Source organism: Pituophis catenifer, unplaced genomic scaffold, assembly GCF_029215685.1.
Source record: "Pituophis catenifer annectens isolate HBS135680 unplaced genomic scaffold, rPitCat1.0.hap2 SCAF_7, whole genome shotgun sequence".
NCBI lineage: Eukaryota > Metazoa > Chordata > Lepidosauria > Squamata > Colubridae > Pituophis > Pituophis catenifer.
This window is the reverse complement of record NW_027256887.1, coordinates 78641158-78668904: the sequence shown is the minus strand read 5'-3', so window position 1 is coordinate 78668904 and position 27747 is coordinate 78641158. Positions and strand designations below refer to the sequence as shown.

At 39.0% G+C, this 27747-nt stretch overlaps 1 protein-coding gene across 1 annotated transcript in view; it reads left to right on the top strand.

Moving 5' to 3' along the window:
* RERG (RAS like estrogen regulated growth inhibitor) overlaps positions 1–27747 on the top strand; it is a 151215-nt gene that overhangs the window by 110617 nt on the left and 12851 nt on the right. The window contains exon 3 of the mRNA XM_070947504.1: positions 23499–23555. Coding sequence (XP_070803605.1) covers positions 23499–23555 — 57 coding nt within the window. The remainder of the gene's footprint in view (positions 1–23498; positions 23556–27747) is intronic.

Below are 27747 nucleotides of genomic sequence, written 5' to 3'. Positions count from 1 at the left end.
TGGGGCAGATCCTGAATTATGGAAATGCATTTTGAAATTTATCAATTAGAGGACAAGAGGAGGGTGGAGGAAGAGGGAAGAGTAGCAAATCATTTATCTTTGCTTTCCCTGTTACCTATTTTGGAGAAAATCTGAAGAACCAAAGAGCTTCCTTATGAAATACATCAAAATTTAATTTCCTGAGTGGGGTGAATGTAAAACAAGTGATTTGGATCTCAATATAATTTACTTGTTCTTCAGTGTCTTATTGGGTATATCCAGAGACAGAAAGAAACATATATAATTTTTTTTGGCATTTTGTATTCCAGAAAAACCATTTTATGGCTTTGTGTAGCGAGTCAGTGGATAAAGTGAACAGGTTTAAGATAATACACATAAGATAATCAGATTTGGCTTTGTGGCCACACTATTTCTAGGTGTCCTGCCTAACTAAAATGTTGCTCAAAGAATGTGTCAGTGATTATCAAGATAACCACAAAGAAGAAGGAGGTCAACCAGGGGTGGGTTCTAAATTTTTTTACTACTGGTTCTGTGGGCATGGCTTATTTTGTGGGCGTGGTTTGATGGTCATGTGACAATTCTTTAGGATTTAGCAAAGGTATTGATCTACCAGGCTTTTAACTACTTGCAGAGCTGTACCGGTCTATCCATTTGTTTTTGGAGGCACCGGTCTACTCATTTGTTTTTGGAGGCATCGGTCTACTCATTTGTTTTTGGAGGCACCGGTCTACTCATTTGTTTTTGGAGGCACCGGTCTACCCATATGTTTTTCGAGCGCACTGGTCTACCACCACACTGCTTTTTAACACTGATCAGCTGTAGGGTGGCCCTTTGAAGCCCCGCGGCAAGAGTTTAAACAGTTTTTTTCCTTATAGCCGATCAGCTGGGACTCGGGAGGCAGCAAATAGATTGGGGGCAGGGCCAAATAAAAGGTAAGAATAACGCGGGGTGGGTGGGAGGGACCAGCTCCCGAACAAAGAGAACCAGTTCGGTGACGTCATATCATCACCGCTACCGGCTCGGCCGAACTGGGCCGAACCGGGAGGAACCCACCATTGGGGTCAACCTATTTTCCAAAGCACCAGAAGGCAAGACAAGAAACTATGGTTGGAAATTAACCAAGGAGAGAAGTAAGCTAGAACTAAGGAGAAACTTCCGAACAGTGAGGACAATCAACCAGCTGGCCTTCAGAAGTTGTAGATGCTTCATCACTGGAGGTTTTTAAGAAAAGACAGGACAACCACCTATCTGAAATGGTATAGAGTCTCCTGCTTGAGCAAGGAGTTGGACCAGAAGAACTCCAAGGACCCTTTCAGCTCTATTCTGATTGATTGGTTGGTTGGTTGATTGATTGATTGAACCTGGAATGGGTATGGATGAAATACTTGCCCCTTAAGGTTTTGAAAAGGGTTATAGGGGTAGTTTGCTCCATAAGCCCATTCCTCCTCCAAGTAGGAAAGAAGCCCTACTGATGTAGGTTGAGATGTTAAGCTCTCCCTGTCTTTAAGTATCTTTTGTACCTTCCAGAAGGCAACAGCTCAATATGCTGGGCAGGTAAGTCTAAGGTTTCCAGGAAAGTCTTAGATTGCAGATATCCACTTTTTTATTTCCTATGGCTGAAACCAAAGAAAGATTGAAGCATTAAAAAAAACAGAGTTGGACAGGCCCTTAGAGAACATCTAATTCAAAGCCTTTGCTCAGTGCAGAATCCACTATGCCTTTCTGACACATGATGTTTCCATCTTTGTATGAAGATCTGTAGTAAAGGAGAACTCACCATTTTGTGTGGTATCCATTCTTTTGGCTAAATAAGTCAGGAAATTCTAACTTGTGCCTCTTTCCTGTATTTTTAACCTGTTGGGTTTTTACCCCACTCTGGGGGAAGGATACTGCAAAATCCCCATGATTCCTCCTGATCAGCTGGGACTTGGGAGGCAGAGAATAGATGTGGGCGGGGCCAGTCAGAATTTTTACTACCGGTTCTCCGAACTACTCAAAATTTCTGCTACCATTCTGGTTCTCCAGAACTGGTCAGAACCTGCTGAAACCCACCTCTGGCGCCCACAACTTCTGGGAGCAGATTGTTCCACTGGTTAATTGTTCTGTCAGAAAATTTCTCCTTAGTTCTAGGTTGCTTCTCTCCTTGATTAATTTCCAGCCATTGCTTCTGGCCCTGCCTTCAGGTTCTTTGGAAAATAGGATGACCCCCTCTTCTTTGTGGCAGCTGCTCAAATATTGGAACACTCTTGTAATGTCACTCCCGTAGCCCTTTTCATACTGAAAGGCTTTTTGATTTGTGAGGTTTGTTGAACTGGAAAACGGTTCCTGAATAGGATACCGAAGTGTGGATAAATAGCAATTAAGCCGGAGGCAAAATATTGGGTCACATATCATTCCTGGATCAGGAATGGCTGTCGTTCATATGGAAATTGTGCATAGCAGATCTATGAATTGTTATGCTTTGAGGCTTTTCTCAATGCAAGCAATAACAACTATAGGTTACTGGATTTTCTTTCGTCTTGTGATTCTATACCATTGATTGTTAGAATTAACGTCAAGATCATTAGGTAGACCACATCAAGAAATCGGCTCCATAGGAATTGTTAAAGCTGTTTTTTTGGGGGGATTGGCTATAATAACAGAATCACGGTTGTAGCTCCTCTCCTTCTTAGAGTTGAAATGGACCTTTGAGGTCTTCAAGTCCAACCCCCTACTCAAGCAGGACACCCAATACCATTTCAGACAAGTGATTATCCAGTCTTTTCTTAAAAACCTCCAGTAATAATGCACCAACAACTTCGGAAGCCAAGCTGTTCCACTAGTTAATTGTCCTCACTGTTAGGAAGTTTCTCCTTAATTCCAGGTTGCTTCTCTCCTTGGTTAGTTTCCATCCATTGTTTCTTGTCCTGTCCTCTGGTGCTTTGGAGAATAAGTTGACTCCAGTCTTCTTTGTGGTAGCCTCTCAAATACTGGAATTGTTGTCTAGTCTCTTCTTAAAACTTAGAACTACGTCGTCTTCAGTATGACCTAAGCGTAGCTCATAAAATTATCTGCTACAATGTCCCACCTGTCAATGACTACTTCAGCTTCAACCACAACAATACACGAGCACACAATAGATACAAACTTAAGGTAAACCGCTCCAAATTTGATTGCAGAAAATATGACTTCAGCAACAGAGTGGTCAATGCCTGGAATGCACTACCTGACTCTGTGGTTTCATCCCCAAACCCCCATAACTTTAACCTAAGACTGTCTACTGTTGACCTCACCCCATTCCTAAGAGGTCTGTAAGGGGCGTGCATAAGTGCACCATCATGCCTACCGTCCCTGTCCTAATGTTTCCTCTACTTGTATCTATTTTATGCATTCAGTTCATGCTTATAATTATATAAATTACCTAAAACGTTCTTGACAAATAAATAAATAAATAAGCCTCCAGTGAGCCATTGGGAATTATTAGAATTATGGAGGTGTATGAGCTGCTTCAGAATGTTACTTGGCTGTTGTAGAATTAAAATATGTTTAATTCTTCGTCATTCTGGGGATGGATATTGCATATCATTGCCAAGGTCATCTTCCTTGCCCTCTACATTTGTGGACCCTTTGAAAATAATTTAGAATAAGATTGTTTATTAAAACAGCTCAACTTCTTTTAACCTTCCACGAGGGCCTAAACAAATTGTCCCTGTCAGATAGTCATAATAACATTAATGAGTCATTCCTTAAAATAACATTTTTACTCATTTTTATATAGATGCTTGAGAAAGATGGGGTTCTTTAATGAATAGCAAAGAGGTCTTGAGGTTTGAAGCATTTCTTCCAAAACATTTTTCTAATAAGGCATAACTCCACTGACTAGGATGTACAAGCAAAATGTAAAACGGGTGAAAGGAGAACTTGAGTAATGATAAACTCCTGATATATGCAGTACATTACCCTATGAAACTATTTATAGTGATAACTGGAGGATCTATGGAAGACGTTGAGATGCTTCCAGCTCTTGTTACTTGCTCATTTTAAGTAGACATGTCAAAAATTGAATCTGAGACCCTCTTACAAGGAAGTTTTGCCACAAAGTTTTGGTCCATCCTTGCCTCTGGAAATCCAAGCCATCTAAAATTAGGATCAGTAAATATTTCATTAGTTTATCAAAATATAAAATACAGAAATACAAAGAAAAATGACCATAATGGGAAAATAAAGGAGGAAAGGAGAAAAGAAAAGCATTGACTTCCGACTCTTTTTGGCACAGTAGAATAAGGTGAAACCTCAGTTTTCCTTTTATGTAATAATATAATAAATGCCAGTCATTTCTATAGCAACAAACCTATCTAATCAGCAAAATCCGAAATCAAAGTTTAATTTTTTCCCACCCAAAGCACAAACTCCAAAAGTGAATTCCAAGTACAAACAAAATTAATTGTATTCTTTTCTTTATTCAAATCAGTAAATTTAGCCATCTCTGTTAACTCCATCGACTTTTGCATCCATTCATCCATTATGGGAATCAAAGCGTCCTTCCATTTTTGTGCATAGCATATTCTTGCTGCTGTCAACATGTATAACATCGAAGTTCCATTCCCCCCCCCCAAGTTCTTTATCCATTAATCCCAACCAATCTAAAATTATGAATAAATTCTGCTTCCATCTATCACGAAGTCCCATTATAGTGTAATGGGATGCTGAAAACTAGTTTGTGCAGATCAGTGGTGAAATCCAAATTTTTTTACTACTGGTTCTGTGGGTGTGGCTTGGTGGGCGTGGTGTGTTGGGTGTGGTGTGGCTTGGTGGGCATGGCAGGGGAAGGATACTGCAAAATCTCCATTCCCACCCCACTCCAGGGGGAAAGATATTGCAAAATCTCCATTCCCACCCCACTCCAGGGGGAAAGATATTGCAAAATCTCCATTCCCACCCCACTCTAGAGCCAGCCAGAGGTGGCATTTGCTGGTTCTCCGAACTACTCAAAATTTCCGCTACCGGTTCTCCAGAACCTGTCAGAACCTGCTGGATTTCACCCCTGGTGCAGATTAAAACAAGCTCATATGGCATCCGCTTTAGCTTGATTCTCCATTTCTTCTTCCATGTCAGGCTATCCTGTCTGGTTTCTGCGGCATGCAGAAAGGTGTTGAGCTTTGAAAAAAGCAGATATCTAACCACCTTCACCATCCACCCATGTTGCAGGTTAATTTGAAGACAGACAGAAACCAGGCAGTTCATTTCCTCCAGTAACATTATTAGCAAGGAAAGAGTTGGCGAGTTGGTAAGCACAGATATTACCTGTCCCTGCAGCACATCCATCAAATAATTCCCTTTAAAAATAGTTAAGTAGCAAGTGCTCAGTGGTGGAAGAAGTCAAGGAAGCCTCTGAACAAGAAGACATACTTTGAATAACTGGATAGATTAAGCTGAAACAAGTAATTAGTTTCATGTTTCAGTTCGGTATCATTCCGATAGGAGTCTGTTAGGTTCAGCTTGCAGCGTACTCCTAACTTGTTGGTCAGGCAATATCTGTTTCTTTAAGAAACAACTGAGCCACGTAATCAGGGTTTGCTGAACCCTGTAATTAGGCTACAGTGCATAAATAAGCAGCACAGAGAAGCGTTCCTTCTTCCTGGTTCTTCCTGCTTCTTCCGGATTGATACCTGATTGTATCCTGTTGCTTACTGCGTATGGTACTGTATACCAAGAGTTACTAAAGTCTGTTTGCTTTGGTAAGGGAAGATACTTACCGGACTGATATTACTGTTTATGACCTTGGACTGTTTTACTTACACCGAGACTGTTTGTTATCTATAAAGTATTATTCTCACATGAGCTGGACGTTTATCTCCTTCCCTGTGTGTTTCTGCTCTGCTCGTTGCACAAGCAACAAATACTTTTTACACACACCCTAACATTGGTTATGGGCCCAGAACGTTCCAGGGCTCTTTAATTTGTTTTTGTGGAAGTGAGAAGTGCAGGCAGTGGGTGTAGTAGTCAAGATGATGGCTTTTGAGCAAGGTACAAGTTATTCTACTATAACCCGGTTGGATGGAACAAACTATGTAACCTGGTCCACAAAATGCTGTCTACTTTTGCGAAAAGAAGGACTGTGGGACATGGTTAATAATCCACCGGACATAACTGCACTGAATGCTGATGATGAAGAAGATGCCAAAAAGATAGCGAAGTTTCACAGGGACAACGAGCGTGCTTTATGCATCATTGGCCTGACACTGGGAGACCAGCAACTTGTCCATTTCCGGGGCGAAGAGTCTGCTGCGAGGTGTTGGACAAAGCTAAAGAAGGTCTACGTTCGTGACTCTGTGGGTGTTCATATCTACTTGACACGGAAATTATTTCGCTTACATCTTCAGAAAGGAGGAGACATGATGGCTCACCTGGACTCCATGACAGGGCGTTTCCAGGAGCTACATGAGAAAGACCTTGTGTTTACTGAACTGCAGCAAGTTTATATTATTCTTTCATCGTTGGATGACAGTTATGACTCTTTTGTTTCATCATTAGAAGTATTGTCTAGAGATGAACTAACATTGGCCAGTATAACTGGTAGGTTACTGGATGAGGCCAAACGTAGGCAAGAACGAGACCAGTTAAGGATGCAACAGCAACCAAAAGTGGAAGCTGTATATGAGAATGTCAATATTGTTAAACGCTGTTATGCTTGTGGGGCTAAGGGGCACATTGCAAAATATTGTAAAAATAAGAAAGTGTTTGCTAGAAACTCTGCTAAACCCAGGAAAGGGTGTAATTTAGCAACCAGTTCATCTAATAATATAAAAGATGATTGGTGGGTGATTGATAGCGGTGCCTCTCAATCAATAACAAAAAACAGAAAACTGTTTCTAAACATGAAGAAAAGTACTAAAAAGGTCAAATTAGCTAATGGCTGGAATGTGACTGTAGCTGGGGAGGGACTTGTTCAATGTTCTATTAGTAAGCACCCTTTACCCATGCTTTATATCCCTAGTTTGAAATATAACCTTTTATCTGTAAAGTCATTACTACATTCTGGGTTTACAGTAACTTTTAAAAACAACAAATGTTTGCTGGAATGTGAAGGCACTGTAGTTACTGCAGAATTAGAAAATGACTTATTTGTCATTAGGGATAAGTCATTACTGTTAGTTCAGTCAAAAGCTAAATTTGGAAATGTAAAGCCTCATGATGAATGCTTACATTTATTACATAGAAGGCTTGGTCATCTGAATTTCAGGTTGTTGAATTTGACTGTTAAGCAGTCTAAAGGCATCAAGTTAAGGACTTGCAGCAAATACCTGAACTGTAATACTTGTAACCAGCATAAAAGTAAAGTTACACCTGCAAACCGCTGCAATGGGTTTAAAACAACTAAACCTTTGGAGGTAGTCTTTTTAGACTTAATAGGGCCAAAGAAACCCATTTTAGGGGGAGCATGCTATATTTTGAGTATAGTTGATCACTTTACCAGATATGGTTTTTGCTACCTTATGAAGGCCAAAAGTGATACGTTCCAATGTATCACAAATTGGCTTCGTTTTGTTGAAAGGAAGCAGAGGTTTAAGGTGAAATGCATTGTTACTGACAATGGAACTGAGTTTACTAACCATCAGTTGGCTAAGTTTTTGAAGGATGCTGGGATACAGCATAAACGTTCTGCTCCTTTTCGGCCAGAACATAATGCATATATTGAACGAAGAGGCCAGACCCTACAAGCTATGACTAGGACTATGCTGGCTGATGCTTGTTTACCTGATAAATTGTGGGGAGAAGCAATACTATGTGCCAATCATATTTTAAATAATGTGGTGCACTCCTCTACAGGAAAAATACCTTTTACTTTATGGCACGGGAGGAAGCCTGATTTAAGTTATATACATACTTTTGGTGCACCAGCCTGGGTGCATATACCAGTTAGTCAGAGAAGGAAGGACCAACAGAGAGCAAAGAAAATGATTTTTGTTGGCTATGAGGCTAACCATAGGTCCTATAGGTTCTGGGAAAAAGGAACAACAAAAGTTTTGTGTAGCGCTAGTGCTAAATTCCTAGAACATGAAGGCTGGGACAGGTTAGAAAAAGCAGACTATGGTTTTACAGATGTAGATGTTAAGGTAGACCATATTCCTGATGATAGTTCATCTGAGATGGATGATAGACCATCTATTAAGGTGGGAGAACAGGAACAGGAATTAGGGTTAGGGGAGGATGAACCCAATATACCTGATGTTAGTCCTGTTATTCCTAGACGATCTTCCAGGGACCGGCATCCACCAGATCGCTATAAAGCCACAGTGGTTTGCCAAGTAGATATCGAACCATCCAGTTATCATGATATAAAATTATATCCAGAAAAGGAGCAAAAAGCCTGGCAAGAGGCAATGGATAGAGAAATTGATTCTTTGAAGAGGCTTGGTGTCTATGAAGTTGTAAGAATACCACCAAATGAGAAACTTATAGGCTGTAGGTGGGTCTATAAGGTAAAGAAAAGTGTAGATGGGGTAGTAACCCATAAAGCTCGGCTTGTTGCACAAGGGTTCTCACAGACAGATAGAGACTATGATGAGGTTTTTGCTCCAAGTCTACGAGCGAGCACTTTGAGAACGATGCTTGTTTGGGCAGCTAGAAATAAATGCTCTATTACTCATATAGATGTCGAAACAGCTTACTTGAACGCTCCGTTGAGGCATACAATATATATGAAGAAACCTCCTGGTTATGATACACAGGATAGAACTGAGTGTTGGAGGCTACAAAAAAGCCTATATGGTTTAAGGCAATCAGGTTACGAGTGGAACCAATGTATAGTGCAGGAATTACATAACATTGGGTTCTATGAGGGCGTAGCAGATAAATGTCTGTTTAAAAAAGAACAGGATGGATATGTTTCATTCTTGTTACTCTTTACAGACGACATTGCCATAATTACCAGAACTGACGCTGAGGCCAGAGAGATTATCAGTCAGTTGCAAACAAAATTTAAACTTAGAAATCTAGGACATATACGGCATTATCTAGGGCTGGATATCCTAAAAACATCTAGAGGATTTAAAATTTCACAATCTAATAAGATCTGCAAATTGTTGAAAAAATATGGGATGGAATTATGTAAACCTGCCAAGACTCCTATGGCACAAGAATTCCAGCAGGATAGTTTGCAGAGCCCACAGTTCAGTAAAGAACTGTATCAATCATTAATAGGCAGTTTGTCGTATTTGAGCAACTGGACACGGCCTGATATAGCTTTTAGTGTTAATCAACTAGCACAATATAGTTCAGAGCCTACTGATAGGCATTGGCAGGCTGCTAAACGTGTTCTTAGGTATCTTAAAAGAACATTGCATTTTGCTATGTATTTAGAACCAAATGCCAATATGATATTAAAGGCATATGCTGATGCCAGTTTTGCCAGAAAATCTACGTCTGGAATAGCAATCATGTTGGATAACTGCCTGATTGGATGGAAATCAATTCGCCAGAAACACATCAGTTTGTCTACCATGGAAGCGGAATTTTCTTGTCTATCACTTACATGTACTGAGCTGATTTATTATAAACAGTTGATGGAAGATATTGGATTCAAAATGGATTATCCTATTACGGTTTATGAGGATAACCAGGCAGCCATTAAAATGGCAACGAATCTTGCTGTAAAGACAAGGACTAAATACACTGATATACGTTATCTGAATGTTCAGCAATGTGTTAAGGATAACATGATTACATTGGAATATTGCGCATCAGAGGACAATATTGCCGATAATTTTACCAAAGCGCAAGGTGCCATTAAACACACCAATTGTTGTGAAAGATTTGGATTAAGAATCTGAAATGTGACTGATACCACTGTACAATGTATGATTTGGATGTGTATTTTTGTTTCTGTATCTATTGTGTATATTGTCCTGCCCAATGGGGAGAATGTTAGGTTCAGCTTGCAGCGTACTCCTAACTTGTTGGTCAGGCAATATCTGTTTCTTTAAGAAACAACTGAGCCACGTAATCAGGGTTTGCTGAACCCTGTAATTAGGCTACAGTGCATAAATAAGCAGCACAGAGAAGCGTTCCTTCTTCCTGGTTCTTCCTGCTTCTTCCGGATTGATACCTGATTGTATCCTGTTGCTTACTGCGTATGGTACTGTATACCAAGAGTTACTAAAGTCTGTTTGCTTTGGTAAGGGAAGATACTTACCGGACTGATATTACTGTTTATGACCTTGGACTGTTTTACTTACACCGAGACTGTTTGTTATCTATAAAGTATTATTCTCACATGAGCTGGACGTTTATCTCCTTCCCTGTGTGTTTCTGCTCTGCTCGTTGCACAAGCAACAAATACTTCTGTTCAACAATGAACAGAATAGAAGCACCACCTGCTATAATACTGACACAGCTAAGCAGCTGTTTGCCACTCATTCATCCCTTGCTTGGGACACCGGTGGGTCCTGAAGAAGAGATAATCTTTCATGTTATGTTCCATTTTTAATTGGGAGCCACAGCAAGAACTACAGAGGGTGCAAGACTCTCTCCAAGTTTGCAGTCACTTTCTAAATTGTTCCTGTATAGCATGAGAGGCTGGATCTACAGTTTACAGTTTCGTCCTTTCCATTTTCATTTCATTTTATTAAATTTGTATACCGCCCTACTCCCGAAGGACTCAGGGCGGTGAACAGCCATAAAATAAAACATATAAATACAAAATTTAAAATAGAGATAAAACAAATTAAATAAATTTGGCTGAACCATTTTAAAACCCCAATAATTTAAAACCTGTACATAAGTACTGCGCTAATCTGAATTATTGAGGTTTCCCTATAACTTTGCAAACTGCACCAATGAATGGACTCAGCTGCTTTTCAAGAGTAAATAGGAAGATACTTTGCAGCATTTTTCTGGAAGTATGGAATAATGGAATAGAAAGGAATAGAATAGAATTCTTTATTGGCTAAGTGTGATTGGACACACAAGGAATTTGTCTTTGGTGCATATGCTCTCAGTGTACATAAGGAGAATAAAATACATTCATCAAGAATAAAAAGATACAACACTTAGTGATAGTCAAGGTTACTAATAAGCTATCAAATTGTACTAGGAAACAAATAAAAACAATATAAATTGAAAGATACAAGCGACATGGTTATAGTAATAAGTGGGAAGAGATAGATACTAGTAAGGAAGAGAAGAATAATAGTAGTACAGTATTAGTAAATTATTTGACAGTGTTGTGGGAATTAGTTGGTAAACAGAGTGATGGCATTCGGGAAAAAACTGTTCTTGTGTCTAGTTGTTCCGGTGTGCAGTGCTCTATAGCATCGTTTTGAGGGTAGAAGTTGAAACAATTTATGTCCAGGATGTGAGGGATCTGTAAATATTTTCACAGCCCTCTTTTTGACTCGTGCAGTATACAGGTCTTCAGTGGAAGGCAGGTTGGTAGCAATTATTTTTTCTGCAGTTCTAATTATCTGTTGAAGTCTGTGTTTGTCTTGTTTGGTTGATGAGCCAAACCAGACAGTTATGGAAGTGCAGATGACAGACTCAATAATTCCTCTGTAGAACTGAATCAGCAGCTCTTTGGGCAGTTTGAGCTTTCTGAGTTTGCGCAGAAAGAACATTCTTTGTTGAGCTTTTTTGATGATGTTTTTGATGTTCGGTGTCCATTTTAAGTCTTGAGATATGGTAGAACCTAGAAACATGAAGAACTCTACTATTGATACTGTGTTGTTTAGTATTGTAAGAGGTGATAATATAGGAGGTTTTCTTCTAAAATCCACCACCGTTTTGAGCGTACCTAGTTCAAGATCGTTCTGGTTGCACCACAAGGCTAATTGTTCAACCTCCCGTCTGAATGCAGATTCATCGTTGTCTTGAATGAGACCGATCACTGTTTTATCATCTGCAAACTTCAGCATTTTAACAGAGGAATCTTTTGAGATGCAGTCATTGTTGTACAGAGAGAAGTGGAGAGAACACCCAGCCTTGAGGGTGTTGCAATATTTTCAGGATCAGACTCAATAAGATTAGTGAGAGTTAGAGGTTTGAATATATTTTCTTTTATTTACAACAGGCATTCTATATTCACTGAATATTCACAGATAGAAGCAAGGAAAAGGATGCAGACAGCTCCTTATATATACAATGGGAGGAGCTAGATGTGGGAGTGGTGAATTATGAATACATTAAGAAGTGAAGAATAAATTAACCCCTGATACCCCGTTCATATACTATTTACACATTGGAGAATAAGGCATTTACATCTGACAAATCCCCCTCTAAATGCCGATTCGTTATACAACACCAATTACATTCAGATTCAGGACAATACAAAACATACAATTTAGAAGTTAAATATTTGTGCTGCTTAGAAGGTAAAGGCTTTGTCAATATGTCAGCTAATTGTTCTGAAGTATCACAATGCACTGCTTTAATAAATCCATCCTGAGATAATTGTCTCACATGTTTAAATTTTATATCTATGTGTCTGGACCTTTGTCTAATGGCGTCAGATCTAGATATTTCAATGGCTGCTTTATTGTCTTCATGCATAACAAAAGGCAAAGCAGGTTTTTTCCAAACATCTGAAATTAAATCATTAAACCATACAAGGTTATTTGCAGCTTTGGATAAACAAACATATTCTGCTTCTGTCGTTGAAGTGGCCACTAGTTCTTGTTTACCAGTGTACCAGTAAACAGGACAGTCATTTAAGAGGAATATATAGCCAGATGTGCTTTTTCTACATGAGGTGTCTCCAGCCCAGTCCGCATCTGCGTAACATGTAAGCTTTGGTTCTTTATTATCGTTAGGTTCTAACATTAAACAAAAGTCTAGTGTACTTTTCAGATATCTTAAAATTCTTTTAACAGCTTCCCAGTGATACATTGTTGGCTTGCTGACATGTCTGGATAATAAATTGAGTGGTAAAGCGATATCTGGTCTTGTCCAATTAGATATATAAAGAAGTGAACCTATGATTGATCTATAAAATGTGTTATCTTTGAATTCGGGAGAAGATTCATCAGTATTTCTTAGAAAGTCAGTTTGCATAGGAGTATCACAAGGTTTGGCATTATTTAGATTGCATTTATTTAAAAGTTCTATGATCTTATCTCTCTGAGTAAGTTTGAATCCTCTTTTAGTCTTATTAATTTGAACACCAAGATATTTGTTTACTTTGCCTAGAGATTTTAACGAGAAATGTTCATTTAGCTTAGTTACAAAAGTTTCTCTTCTCTCTTTATGTTTTCCTATGTATAAAATGTCATCCACATAAATCAATACAAATTCTATGTAATCATCACCCTTTTTGACAAAGAAACAGTTATCAGCAGTGGTAGCATTGAAGTCCATGGTTTTAAGTACTTTTACTAAACAATCATACCATTGTTTACCAGATTGTTTTAACCCGTATAAACTCTTGTTTAACAACCAAATCTCATTTTTGTTTGTGTATTGACTGTGAGGTGCTCTTACATATATTTCCTTATCTAGTTTTGCGTGTAGATACGCAGTCTGTATGTCATATTGGAATACATCAAGATTGAGTGCTGATGCTACCACTAGAGCTGTTTTGACACTCTCTGTTCTTACTGTGGGGGAATACGTGTCAGTATAGTCCTCCGGATATTTCTGTGCATAACCTTGTGCAACTAGTCTAGCTTTGTATAGGGTATTGCCTCCCTCTAAGTTCTTAATTTTATATATCCACCTGGTACCAATAATTGTTTTATCTTTAGGTGCAACTGCAGGTGTAAATACATTTAGTCCTTGTAAACTTTCCATCTCTTTTTTCATCGCTAATTCCCATTTTTCTTTTTCTCTACTAGGGAGTTTTAACACTTCCTCATATGTATTAGGTGTTGTAGGCTCACCATCCATATGCATTATATAATCCTTGTATTTATTTGGTATTTGATTTCTGGTGTTTCTGATAGTTTTTTTAGGTTTACTATCGTTATCATGCAAATATCTTGCTTCCTTTTTTGTTAGTGTATCTGTTTTTATTTTGTGTTGGCTATTTGTCCATGTTTTGGTTTTGTTTTTATATTTGTTGATATCTTGCTTTTCTATAGTCTCTTCCTCATGAGATTTTGTATCTTTGTTGTTATTTGGAAATATTTCATTAAGATGTATTTTAGACCAGTTGGCCTGTTCATGGAACACAGCTGTTCTGGAGACTATAAATTTGTTATTATTATCAATGAATCTGTATCCTTTAGTGCCTGTCTCGTAACCCATAAATCTGAGTCTTCTGGATACGTTTTCTCCCTTTCTTCTTAATTGCTTAGGTATGTGTACGTCTGCAGTGACTCCAAATATGTGCATGTGTGCTAATTTTGGTTTCCTATTATACATCACTTCATATGGTGTCTTATTTACAATGCTGGACCAGGTTCTATTCTGTGTGTAATTTGAATAATGTAAGGCTTCTGACCAGAATTGTTTGCTTAAGCCAGCATCTTCCAATGTGCATCTAATCATGGTTTGTAATGTTGAGTTCTTCCTCTCCGCAATCCCGTTCTGGAACGCAGAAAATGGGCTAGATGTGTAATGTAACATTCCTTTGTCTTTTAACCATTGGGAGAATTCTTTAGACATGAATTCACATCCCCTATCTGTCATGATTTGTTTTATTTTGATATTGTGTTGTGTTTCTATGCGTTTGTAAAATTCCTTAAATTTTTGAAAGGTTTCATCTTTGTGTTTTAATGTATAAACAAATCCATAGCGGCTATAATCGTCTACTATTGTCAAGAAGTAACGTTTTCTATAAGTGATTGATGGAGTTAATGGACCAACTAAGTCCATGTGTACTAAATCAAAAATTTTGTTGGTTGATCTAGTAGATTTTCTTGGTCTGGGACTAGTTTTTAGTTTTGTAGATTTACATACTGAGCATTCCAAATAGTTTTCACAATTTTTTATTTTAACACCTTCTGCGTGTTCAGTCATTTTTTGTACTACAGGAAAACTGGCATGTCCTAACTTCCTATGTAAGATGTGAGCACACTCATCATGAATTGGCTTACCTATTTTTGGTTTTTTTTCATTGTGTGTATCTATGTGATCATGAGATATTTTACATTCATCATTGTCACTGTTGCTAATATTTTCATTATCTACTTCAATACAATCTTCCATATTTGAATCAATGTTATGCAACCATTTTTCCTTTGTTATCAGATAAGGTAGGCCTCCTTTAATCATCACAGTGCCTATATTTATTTTATTCTTCTCCAAAGTCGCTTTTCCTTTAGAAAAAACAATGTTAATGTCAGAATCTCTACTTAGTTTTATGGCACTTAGTATGTTATGAGGTATTTCAGGTATTAACAATACCCCCTCTATTTTTCCTAGACCAGGCAGGGTTACATTCCCTCTACCTAATACTTGAACCTTTTCTTGGTTAGCTAACTTTATTACAAATTTATCTTCTATAAATGAAGACAATATATTTTTGTTATTAGTGGTGTGATTAGTTGCTCCAGAATCAATAAGCCAATTATTGTTCTCATTTTGCTGTATGTTAGTGTTGTCTTGTTTATTTAATCCATTTAGTGAACCAGATTTTCTATCTTTTGAATTATCTCTGCCCCCTCTATTCTCTTTGTAATTTGGTGGGCTTCTATATCTATGTCTATCTATGGAAGACTGTCTATAATTGTATTTGTTTCTATATTCTGACCTATGTCTTTCTTTTGAAATCTTGGGGCAATCTCTCCTATTGTGTTCCCTGGATCCACAGTTATGACATTTAAATGTTTCATTATATTTTTCTTGGAAAGCTACTTTCCTATATGGTTTGTGTTCTATGTGATTGTTAGAACGATACCTTCTTGAATTGTCTTCTGCTATTAATTTATTGGATAGACTTTCTATGGATAAGTATCCTAGATTGATTGTGTCTAAATGTGTTATATAATTGTCCCATGATGGATCAAGTGAGTTGATAATAACACTTTTCATTGTTTGGTCTGAAATCACCTCCCCCTTCAAATGCAGCTCAGCTCTTATTTTGTTTAAAGATATTAAATGTTCACTTATGGAAACCCCTGGTTTTATCCTAGATGAAAAGAAATCTTTAGACATCCTTGTGGTGGTAGCTACACTGTCTCTGTGAAACAAATTAAACATGCATTGAATAATTTCTGAAACAGTCAGATTTGGCTTAATGCTGTGATACATTGCAGGAGACACACTAGATATTAATAAGAAAAATGCTCTATGGTGTAAACAATCTATTTTTAGAGTCCAAGGTCTTTTTGGGGGACTAGTGATAAAAAATAGTAAGTTTTCCTTCATAAAGACAACCTGGAGCTGTTGATACCATTCTTGCAAATTAATGCCATCTACCCTTAGCTTTGGGAAGTCACTGGGTAAATTTCCGACATTATTAGGTCCATTACTTACAACCTGAGGTAGTCCGTGGTCTCGTAAATGCAGAAAGTTACAAAACGGCATGGGGATGCTCGCAACGAGCCTGCACGGTCTCCTCGCCAGTTCATGTCTTCCCGGGCCGTCTGCATAGTCTTGCGCATGCGCGTTGTCCATTTCTTCCTTGGAGTCGTCGTGAAAGGTTCTCCTCACTGCGGCTCGCTCGTTCCGCTCCTCCTCAGATGAATCGGTCTCTGGTTCGATTTTGGGAGTCCTGACGACGGCGGCTGTTCTTCCTTTTCTTCTGAGGGCGTTGGTGCTTGCTTCGGTCTGTGGTGTGGGGCGGTATCGGCAGGGCTCTCTGGGTTCGGGCGTCGGCGCTCTCGTAGTCAGGATGGGAGCGGGCAGGTCTTGAGGCATTGGCTTGCTCGCTCGCTTCTTCGTTAGCTTTTTAGTAATTTTTAGTTTTGGCCCAAATGCAGCAAAAAGCGTTTTCATTGCTGATTTTATTTGGTAGTTTGTTGAATCACCTTCACTTTCTGATTCTGATTCTTCTGAGGAGTTTGAATCTTCTTTTTCATTTTCGTTGTCTAATAACGTTTTTCGCGCCAGAAATTTTGAATTGAGCTTTTTGATTGGCTCTGCTTCGCTCACCTTGGAGGCCTGTTGAAACCAAGATGGCTGCCATTCAAAATTTCGCGCTGGATCACCGTTTTTCTTCTTCACAATATTTTTTTCTGCAGTCATATCACTCACTATTTTTGGGTCTTTAGACTTTTCATTAGTGATGTTTTTCTCTCTCGCTGCTCCGCTGTTCTTGAGCATATCTTGGAGGTTCGCGATGAGGCTTTCATCGTTCTTCTGGCTCTTTAATAGTTTTAATATTTCTGACCTGAGTTCGTTATTCTCTATTTCGATTTCTTCCTGGTCATCATTTTCATCTATAATTTCTTCGTCTTCAGTGGTGTATTCTTCGGATTCTCTCGAAATTGCGTTTGTGGATTCGTTGGTTATTTCTTGTTCTGTTTCCATTTCTTTGCTGTATGCCCTGGTGTTGGGCCTATCTTTCTTAGACATTTTTAAGTTTTTATTGAGTCAATTAACCATCCTCTGCTACCAGCTTGTTGCAATATTTTCAGGATCAGACTCAATAAGATTAGTGAGAGTTAGAGGTTTGAATATATTTTCTTTTATTTACAACAGGCATTCTATATTCACTGAATATTCACAGATAGAAGCAAGGAAAAGGATGCAGACAGCTCCTTATATATACAATGGGAGGAGCTAGATGTGGGAGTGGTGAATTATGAATACATTAAGAAGTGAAGAATAAATTAACCCCTGATACCCCGTTCATATACTATTTACACATTGGAGAATAAGGCATTTACATCTGACAGAGGGGCTCCTGTGCTAATTGTGCAGGTATCTGATGTAATTTTGCCTAGCTTCACCTGCTGCTTCCTGTCTGCTAGGAAGCTTATGATCCATGTACAGGTGTGTTCAGGTACTGCTAGCTGGTCTGGTTTAGTTAGAAGAATGTCCAGAATGTCCAGAATAATGGAAAGATTTTCATCAACAGGAGTTCCTGTCATCTCCTCCGCCGCCTCCTCCTCCTCCTCCTCCTCCTCCTCCTCCTCCTCCTCCTCCTCCTCTCCTCCTCCTCCTGGTATTTCTTCCCCTCTCCAGAAGTCAAAGTCTCCATGTTCCCTTCCTCTCCTGATGGATTTTAATTTGCCAGATGGCCACTCATCATACACTGGCTCTTGGGGGAAATGGGGAAGAAGTTTATACCGCAAAACCAGTAGGGCAAGGAGGCTGGCTAGTACCTAATTTTTGTGCTGCATTGCCTGTCAGCTGGAGGAGGAGAAGGAGTTTGGTCAACTGAAGTACAACCCTGCAGGCTGGAGCTGAGAACACTCCCCTGAATGGAAGGTGTGTGTGGGAGGGCAAATCGTGAACTTTACTGTTGGTAAATTTCCGGTTTAGTTTGCATCTAGCATTCGCCTGGTCATTCTGTATATCCAAATAAGAGCAAGCACACATGTCACTCTGTTCAGCTTGCAAAAATTACAGAATGGGATAAAAGAAGCTAGAGGGAGTAAGGGAGAGAGCGGGAAGTGGGGGGAGAGATTCCTAGAGATAAAAACAGTAGGGGACTTAAAAAGGTAAAGGTAAAGCTTCCCCTCGCACATATGTGCTAGTCATTCCTGACTCTAGGGAGCGGTGCTCATCCCCGTTTCAAAGCCGAAGAGCCAGCACTATCCGAAGACATTTCCGTGATCATGTGGCCGGCATGACTCAATACCAAAGGCGCACGGAACGCTGTTACCTTCCCACCAAAGGTGGTCCCTATTTTTCTACTTGCACTTTTTACGTGCTTTCGAACTGCTAGGTTGGCAGAAGCTGGGACAAGTAACAGGAGCTCATCCTGTTACACTGCACTAGGGATTCGAACCACTGAACCGCTGGCCTTTCGATCAACAAGCTCAGCTTCTTAGCCACTGAGCCACCGCTAATATCTATCTTAATATATCAAAAGGGCACACAAATATCCACTGAAAAAAAATACTTAGGACTGCCCTATAGCTTTAACCTTTGATGTACATCAGAGCAGCAGAATAGAGATGGAAAGCAGGAACCAGGTGATCCCCTCCCATCTGCCAGGAGATCAGGAAGGAAACAATTGGGTGAATAGGGATGATGCATCCAACCCAAAAATATGATTTTCAACTATTTATTTATTTTATTAAATTTCTATACCGCCCTTCTCCCAAAGGACTGAGGGCAGTGAACAGCCAAAAGATAAAACACAGAGATACAAAATTTAAAATAGATTAAAACAGATTAAACAATTTGGCTAAATTTTAAAATATCCCATAATTAAACAAATTAAAATTAGTGTTTAAAATTTAAATTTTAAAATTTTAAAAGGGAGAAGATTTAGGCCAGGCCAGCTTGATGAAATAAAAACGTTTTAAGCGCGCGACGGAAGGTGCGCAGATCCGGGATCCTCCGTATCTCCAGCGGGAGCTCGTTCCAGATCGTAGGTGCCCCCACAGAGAAGGCTCTCCCCCTAGGGGCCGCCAGTCGACATTGTTTCGCCGGTGGGAGGCTATTGGTGGTAGCAGGCGGTCCCGTAGATAACCAGGTCCCAAGCCATGGAGCGCTTTAAAGGTGGTAACCAGAACCTTGAAGCGCACTCGGAAGACCACCGGGAGCCAGTGCAGCTCGCGCAGGAGAGGTATTACATGGGAGCTCCACATTGCTCCCATAACCACCCGCGCGACCGCACTCTGCGCCAGTTGGAGCCTCCGAGTGCACCTCAAGGGGAGCCCCATGTAGAGAACTATGAGAAAGATTCTGCTCCCACTATTGATTTGAATGAACAAACACAATCTAACCCTGTTCCTTCAGACTCAGTTCCACAGGTCTTTTTTTTTTTAACTATCTCAGGGACTAAGCCCCCCCCCTTTATAATTTTTTACTACCACTAAGCAAACACACTGACACCACAAGCCCGACAACAGGCTGATTTAGGTTCACGTGTCAAAGCCACAGAAGAAAGTAAAGGAGCCATATTGTCATCCAGACCATGAAAAATCCATCTGTCATTTGGAATTTTGATTTATTGATTGTGCTGTATTTCTGAAATGGACTCTTGTTCCACTTCAGTAAGAAACCGTGGATAATTTCACTCAAGCATGTGATGTTGACAGTTGTATTGAGTTATGGATTGAGGGCTTCAAAGCTAGATAGAACAGATCAAAATACTTATATGTGTCTACGTTTAGAAACAGAATATACCGTGTTTCCCCAAAAATAAGACCCTGTCTTATATTTTTTGAACCCCGAAATAAACGCTTGGCCTTATTTTTGGGGAGGTCTTATTATTTTGGGGCGCGTGAAGCAAGATGGGGCTCCTCTTGTCATCTTATCTGATTTCCAGCTCTGCATTTAAATATTTTTGGGGAGGGGTTATTTTCGGGGGGAGGCTTATTTTAGTGCATGCGCTCAAAAGCCTGACTGGGCTTATTATCAGGGGATGTCTTATTTTCAGGGAAACAGGGTATATACATGCACATTCAAGATTTTTCTGAATCAAAAAAACAGAAATGGGGAAATGGTCAAATAAAACTGATTGCACCAATTCAATTAAATCGAATAAAACTGATTGTGCCAATTTAGTATTGTTACTAAATATTACTATTTAATATTGTTACTAAATATTACTATTTAGTAATAATACTAAATAGGCACAACAGGTGAAACATCCAAGCAAGGTGCAGAGTTTCTAATAATCAGTTATTGGTACTAGAAACTGACTTTTCACCTCCCCGCCCCCCCAATTATTTCTTTTTTAAAAAAATGTTGCTCTTCTATGTACTTTGAAAAAGTTTTCTCAATGTATTGCTTTTCAGATGTATTGCACAAGTGGATGGGAAAATGCCCTTATTGTGGATGATGGCATTTGTAACTGAACGCATGTAGAAAGTAATATTAGAGAATGGTGATTTTTATATATAGGTAGTCCTCAACTTATGACCACAATTGAACCTGAAATTTCCATGGTTAAGCAAGACAATTGTTAAGTGAGTTGTGCTGCATTTTACGACCTTTCTTGCCACAGTTGTTAAGTGAATCACTGCAGTTGTTAAGTTAGTAACATGGTTCAGGGAATTTGGCTTCCCCAAATTCTTTGGGGAAGCAAACTTTTGACTTTGCTTGTCAAAAGTTTGCAAAAGGTGGGGTCTAGGACCGTGATGGCGAACCTATGGCACGGGTGCCACAGGTGGCATTCAGAGCCATATCTGTGGGCATGCGAGTGTTGCCCTACTCAGCTCCAGCGCACATATGCACACCGGCCAGCTAATTTTCGGGCCTTCCGGGCCCACCTGAAGTCAGGAAATGGGCTGTTTCTGGCCTCCGGGGTGGGGGACGGAAGGCTGTTTTCACCCTCCCCAGGCTCCAAGAAAGCCTCTGGAGCCTGGGAAGGGCGAAAAATGGGCCTACCGGGCCCACCATGCCATCATGTGCCAAAAGTGGGGGTAGCACAGGAAGGGTCACGCGTGCATGTGCGGGGATGGGATGCATTGAATTATGGGTATGGGCACATGCATGCGCAACCCCCTTGAATGATCCCCACTTTTGGCACGCAATAGCAAAAGGTTAGCCATCACTGGTCTAGGACAACTCACCACGGCCAACTCACGATAGGACAATTTGCCATGGGACCAGAGTTACACTAATATCGAAGAAATAGTTTAATAGAATCATTAAAGAAAGGATGCCAAAGAAGGGACAAAATAAAATGTGAATAACAAAAATTAAAATATTTTTAAAATTATTTTAAATAATTAAATTGAATTGTTGAATTGTCCTGCAGCGAGTTGTCCCGTGGTGATTTGGGCATGGTGAATTGTCCTGTAGCAAGATAATAAAATAGAGTAGAGTAGAATAGAATAGAATAAAAGATAAGAATTACGTACTGTCAGAATGACATTGAATTGTATAATTATTATGGATGTATTTTTGTTATAGATGTATTTTAACTTGTATTTTTGGATTTTAAATGTTAATAAAAGTTTATTAAAAAAATAGAATAGAATGGAATGGAATGGAATGGAATAGAATAGAATAGAATAGAATAGAATAGAATAGAATAGAATAGAATAATAGAATAGAATAGAATAGAATAGAATAGAATAGAATAATAGAATAACAGAGTTGGAAGGGACCTTGGAGGTCTTCTAGTCCAACCCCCTGCTTAGGCAGGAAACCCTACACCACTTGTAACTTCATATGTTCGCTAAATGAACGGTTGTAAGTTGAGGACTACCTGTATTCAGAGACAGCACCTGTTGTCCTACAGACGTAAACTCCTGCTTTTGCAAAAGAAACTCTGGGATTGTTTAATTATGAACTAGTGAGTAGGATTGATAAATCTCCATCGAAACTTAAAAAGCCAAGGGGCAGCACAAGAAGAAAATCTAACAAGCAATTTGCAGCTGGTTTGCACAATCTTGTTAGACATATATTCCATATATCATCTTAAGAAAATACTCAGATCCTGAATTTATTTTTTTATCTTTGTTAATTGTATCTTCAAGCTTTGTAGAAACAGATTTACAGCTCTGGAAGCTGCAGAAGGTTTGAAGTGAATTTGGGGTCTAATATTAAGAGTGTTTACTTGAACTCTTTGAGAGTTAATGATTCATTCAACTAAAATGTTCTTAACAAGATTTTGCATCTCCTGCTGCTGATGGATGAACAGATCATAACGCGTGAAAAAACATTCTTATTAGAGTTTATCGGTTCTTTCTTTGATGCTGCTAAAAGCTGAGAGCCGTGATATGTTTTCATTTCTTTCTTTTTTTTTTTAACAAATTAAATACACCAAGTGTTGAATCACCGTCAGTAAAGATTTAAGTCAATTTTCTCTGTTGTCAGAGAAAATGGGGAAAAAATAGTATATATTGTACTGAGGAAATCTGGGATATGACTAGCGATAAAATAAAATGTGAGATTGTACTATGGGGTAAAAAAATAACCCAATTAACTGCTATGAGTTTCCTTACATGGTTTTGAATTTTTATTTTTTAAATTTAATTTATATTTTCCCTAAATCAAGTTTTACAGAACCAATTATGGTGGTTTCTGTTGATTTTAAGTGTTGTTTGCAAAATTCAAAAGGATCAGTTGTCAAATCTCTAATCCAGAACATGCCCATAGTTGAAATTTTTGCAAAACGTAATCGAAACTGCAATGTACGTGAGAACAGATCCAAGCACATTTGTTATTAGTTTAGCATTGAAACCATTCAAAACAAATTCTAAAAGTATGAATTTGACTGGGAATGGCAGTCTTCCATCTTCTATGGTTCATTAAAGGGTAGATTTACAAATCGTTGTTTTTTTAAAAACAACCTCTATCCATAAAATAAAGACCTGTTCCTTAACACAAATTTCCCCAAATCTGTTGAATTGTAACAGCCTGAATTGTCTTTGTGTTCCAGCTCGATATATCAAGTGGCTATCAAATTGGAGAAATAAGATGAACTGAGAATTTATTTTAACTGTACTCCTTTAAACTACTTGGGCTATTATGTGTCATAAACTCACCAGATATATTTTTCTTTCCTATAGCTCTTGTCGTACGTTTTCTGACCAAACGATTCATATGGGAATATGACCCCACTCTTGGTGAGTTTTTTTTTTCCCCTGTTGTGTCTTATACTGCTATTACTATCTTTGTTAAGCCGCCCAGAGTAACTGAGAGTTGAGTTGGATGGCCATATAAATTTTCTTAAATAAATAAAAATAATATACCATCACAGACATATATGCTACTTCATTAGAACAGTCTTGAAACATAACCTTTGCATGTAGCATGTAGAGAATGGGACAAATCGCCATGGCCAACTCGTCGCAGCCAACTCATCATGGCCAACTCATTGGGGGACAACTTGCCATGGCCCACTCCCCGCTGAACAACTCGCTGCAGGACAATTTAACAATTCTATTTAATTATTTAGAATAGAATAGAATAGAATAGAATAGAATAGAGTAGAGTAGAATAGAATAGAATAGAATAGAATAGAATAGAATAGAATAGAATAGAATAGAATAGAATAGAATAACAGAGTTGGAAGGGACCTTGGAGGTCTTCTAGTCCAACCCCCTGCCCAGGCAGGAAACCCTACACCACTTCAGACAAATGGTTATCCAACATCTTCTTAAAAATTTCCAGTGTTGGAGCATTCACAACTTCTGCAGGCAAGTTGTTCCACTTATTAATTGTTCTAACTGTCAGGAAATTTCTCCTTAGTTCTATTTAAAATAAATAAAAATTATTTTAATTTTTGCTATTCACGTTTCATTCTGTCCCTCTGTTTGCATCCTTTAATTATTCTATTCCACTGTTTCTTTGATATTAGTGTAACTCTTGTCCTACAGCGAGTTGTCCTGCAGCGAGTTAGCAATGGCAAGTTGGCCACAGTGAGTTGATCGTGGCAAGTTGGCCATGATGAGTTGGCCCATGATGAATTGTCATAGACCCTAGCATGTAGGTTCAATCTCCAGCATATTTCCATTTAAGAAGCCACTAGTAATTGTGGAAAATTGTGGACATTGTGGACACTTACCCAAAATCCTAGAGAGCTACCAACGAACTGAACAAACAGTAATACGAACCAATAGCCTGATTTTTATGCTGGCGTTTAAGACTGTGTTTTCATTTTGACAGTCAAATTGCAAAAAGTAAGCTTAATGTGAGCAGACTTCATTATCCATAATTATATTGTTAACGTAACAAAGCAAAATAGCCAAGCAATTTCATGAAAAAACAACTACCCTAAAATTCACAGATTTTAAACATTTTGAACCAGTCTTTGGACTGCACAACTACCACACTTCAGTCTAATGCAATCTCTTCAATGTTATTTAAAAATTAGAGTACTGTAGAAAATTTTGCTTGGTGCAGGGGGTGAGTGAAATGCCCCCTGAAATCATCTTTAATTTTTTTGGATGGGGAAAGCATTGATTGAAATTATTTTTTTAAATTATTTTTTATTAAAGGTTTTAACAATAGTAAAAAAAAAAAATTAAACCATCTGAAATCTAAGAGAAACAAAAGAATAGAAAAAAAGGAAAGAAAAAAGAAAAGAATGATTAAAGAAGTGACTTCTGATCTTCTTTATTAAAAAAAGGGCAAGCCAATTTTATATCGGTCTATCTCCTTTGATATGACATTACATAAATTAATTCTTCTCATATCTCTAGCCTTATCCATGAACTATCCCAATTATTAATGTTTCTGTCCCGGATTAGCAAAAAGACCATAAAAGGTTCTCAGAACATTATAAATGTACTTTTTGTTTTTATCCTGATCAAGGAGGTCAACTTTATACTCATTTCCTTTCCTCCCATCATTCTTAAACTTTACTTCATTAAGATGCTGTCATAAGATCTGATCTCCATCCAAATTTTCTTGGGAATCCAGCTCTCTCTTTTACAAATCCAGTAATGGATCATTATCCAGGTCATTTTTCATCTCTTGGCTTATCATTTGTATTCCCACTTTAGTTTTCATCTCTGTGTTATAGCTCACAACTTCTATTTTATTTTCTAGTATTCAAATTATTCTTCTTTGCCTCTTAATGTATTTTTTCTTTAAGATCTTTTTCAAATAGTGTATTCATATAAGCAGATATGGCAGTGGTGGGTTGCTACCGGTTCTCCCCGATTCTGGTGAACCGGTAGCGGCGGTGGCGGGAGGCTCTGCCCACCCGCCCGGACATCAGCAAAAACACTCTGTGCATGCTCAAAAGCACCGCACCCTTATAAAGTGAGGGCACGGGCCCGCATGCTCCCCATAGTGAACCAATAGCGAAGAAAATTGAAACCCACTACTGAGATATGGTTGCTGTTCTTGTAGCTGTGAACTTCTTTCCCTTTTCTTCAAAAATCCTTTGAAATGTCTCCAGTGGAATACCTTTGTCTGTCATTTTTGCAAGTTTCACTTCTGGTCATCAAATTCAAAAGTAAAATTGGAAATCAAGGACTGCGCTTAGATGCAACTCACCTTCCTCATGACTAGCAGAAGCACAGGGTAAATGAGACAACCAATATGTGAACATAAACCTAATTCATACTATATTTATTTATTTGATTAAAATTATGTACCTGCCTATTGCACAAGCTGTCTGTCTCTGGGCAGCATACAATGAAACAGTTAAAAACAAACTTAAAACTTTGTTTTAAACTACACTAAAACTAAATCCCAGTGGTGGGATTCAGCCGGTTCGGGATGGTTCGGGTGAACCAGTAGTTAAATTGCTGGGTGGCCCCACCCTGCTCCTTCCAGGAGTCCCCACGTGCCCCATTTTGGCTCCCAGGTAAGTGCAGAGAGGCCTACTAGGCCCAAAATGGGCCATGGGGGGTGGGGGTGCGGCGCAGCTCCCGTGGCCTGCTTTCGCTCCTAGGAGGCTGCAGAGAGGCCTATTAGGCCCAAAACAGGGCACGGGGGGTGCGGTGCAGTCCATCCCGGCCTATTTTCGCTCCCAGGAGGCTGCAGAGAGGCCTATTAGGCCCAAAACAGGACATGGTGTGTGTGGCACGGTCCCCTGCAGCCCGTTTTTGCTCCCGGGGGGGTGCAGGAGGCCGAGTGCTGCCTGTCACACCCCCTGGCCACACCCACCCAGCGGGTCATTAGGACAGAAAACCGGTTGTTAAATTATTTGAATCCCACCACTGAAGAGACCCATAATATTCCCCTCCTGCCAGACCTGATGGGATGAGTAGATGAGGAGAGGTGCCCCTTGCCATGTGAAGCTTTAAAAGTCAAAAATAGGACCTTAAAGAACCCAGAAGCAAATTGGCAACCAATACAGTTACAAAGCAGAGTTTTAACATGCATTGTTCTAGACACACTCATAACTACTTGTACTGCTGCACTTTGCACTAGTGAAAGCTTCTAAATGTTCTTCAAGGGCAGCCACATATAAAATGTGTCCCAGTAGTCCATTCTTGAGGCCACCAGGGCATGAGTAACTGTGAGTAAACATGAACCAGGAATGGGTGCAACTGGTACACCTCACATATATAGTATAAATGTAGAAGAACTGGATTTTTGTTGACCCAAAGTTGGCTTGGCATATGATTCTGCTCAGTTTTTTAAGAGCAGAGTACAATATCCAATCTAAAACTCCTCCTACTAACAATGCCATAAGCTGACACTGTAATGAAAACCATCCCAATTTTTCTGTAGCTAGCCAAGCCACATGCTATTAAAATATTCTTCCCTGCTGATACACTAGCCAAAGCAACTTTGAACTGATGTAACCCCAACAACGCAATTATAGTTAAATTTGGAGTATGATACAGAATAAATTCATCCCTTAGGGGCAGGGAACCATCTAGATTTAAAAGAAAATACTTATATCCCTCCCTTCTTGATGATTCAGATTCTCCAAGTTGCTCTAAAACCCAAATGACCTGGCTCTTGAAATTGTGGTCTGCTTGAAAATGAATAGTGGCTTAGAGTAATCGATTTGTCTCATACTTCTTTTCTGGCAATTCTTTTAGACTCCAAGCATATGGCACTGACATCCACAAACGAAATATAATTTAACTGATTTGTGAAAGGCTGCCAGAGTCACTAGAAATAAGCCAATATTTAAGCTAACAAGAGCTCTTTTTTGGCAATGATATGTACAGTGTGCATATGTATATGTTGTTTTCTTAAATGTCAGCTTGAAATGTCCCTTTGACTTTTAGAACTGCAAGTATTACAAATTGTGGAGTGGCAAATAGCTGTAGTCATCCAGGAGATTCTTGTGGCTTTCAAAGACACTGCTAAACAGATACCAGAATGTGAAACCTAGTCTGTGAAGGG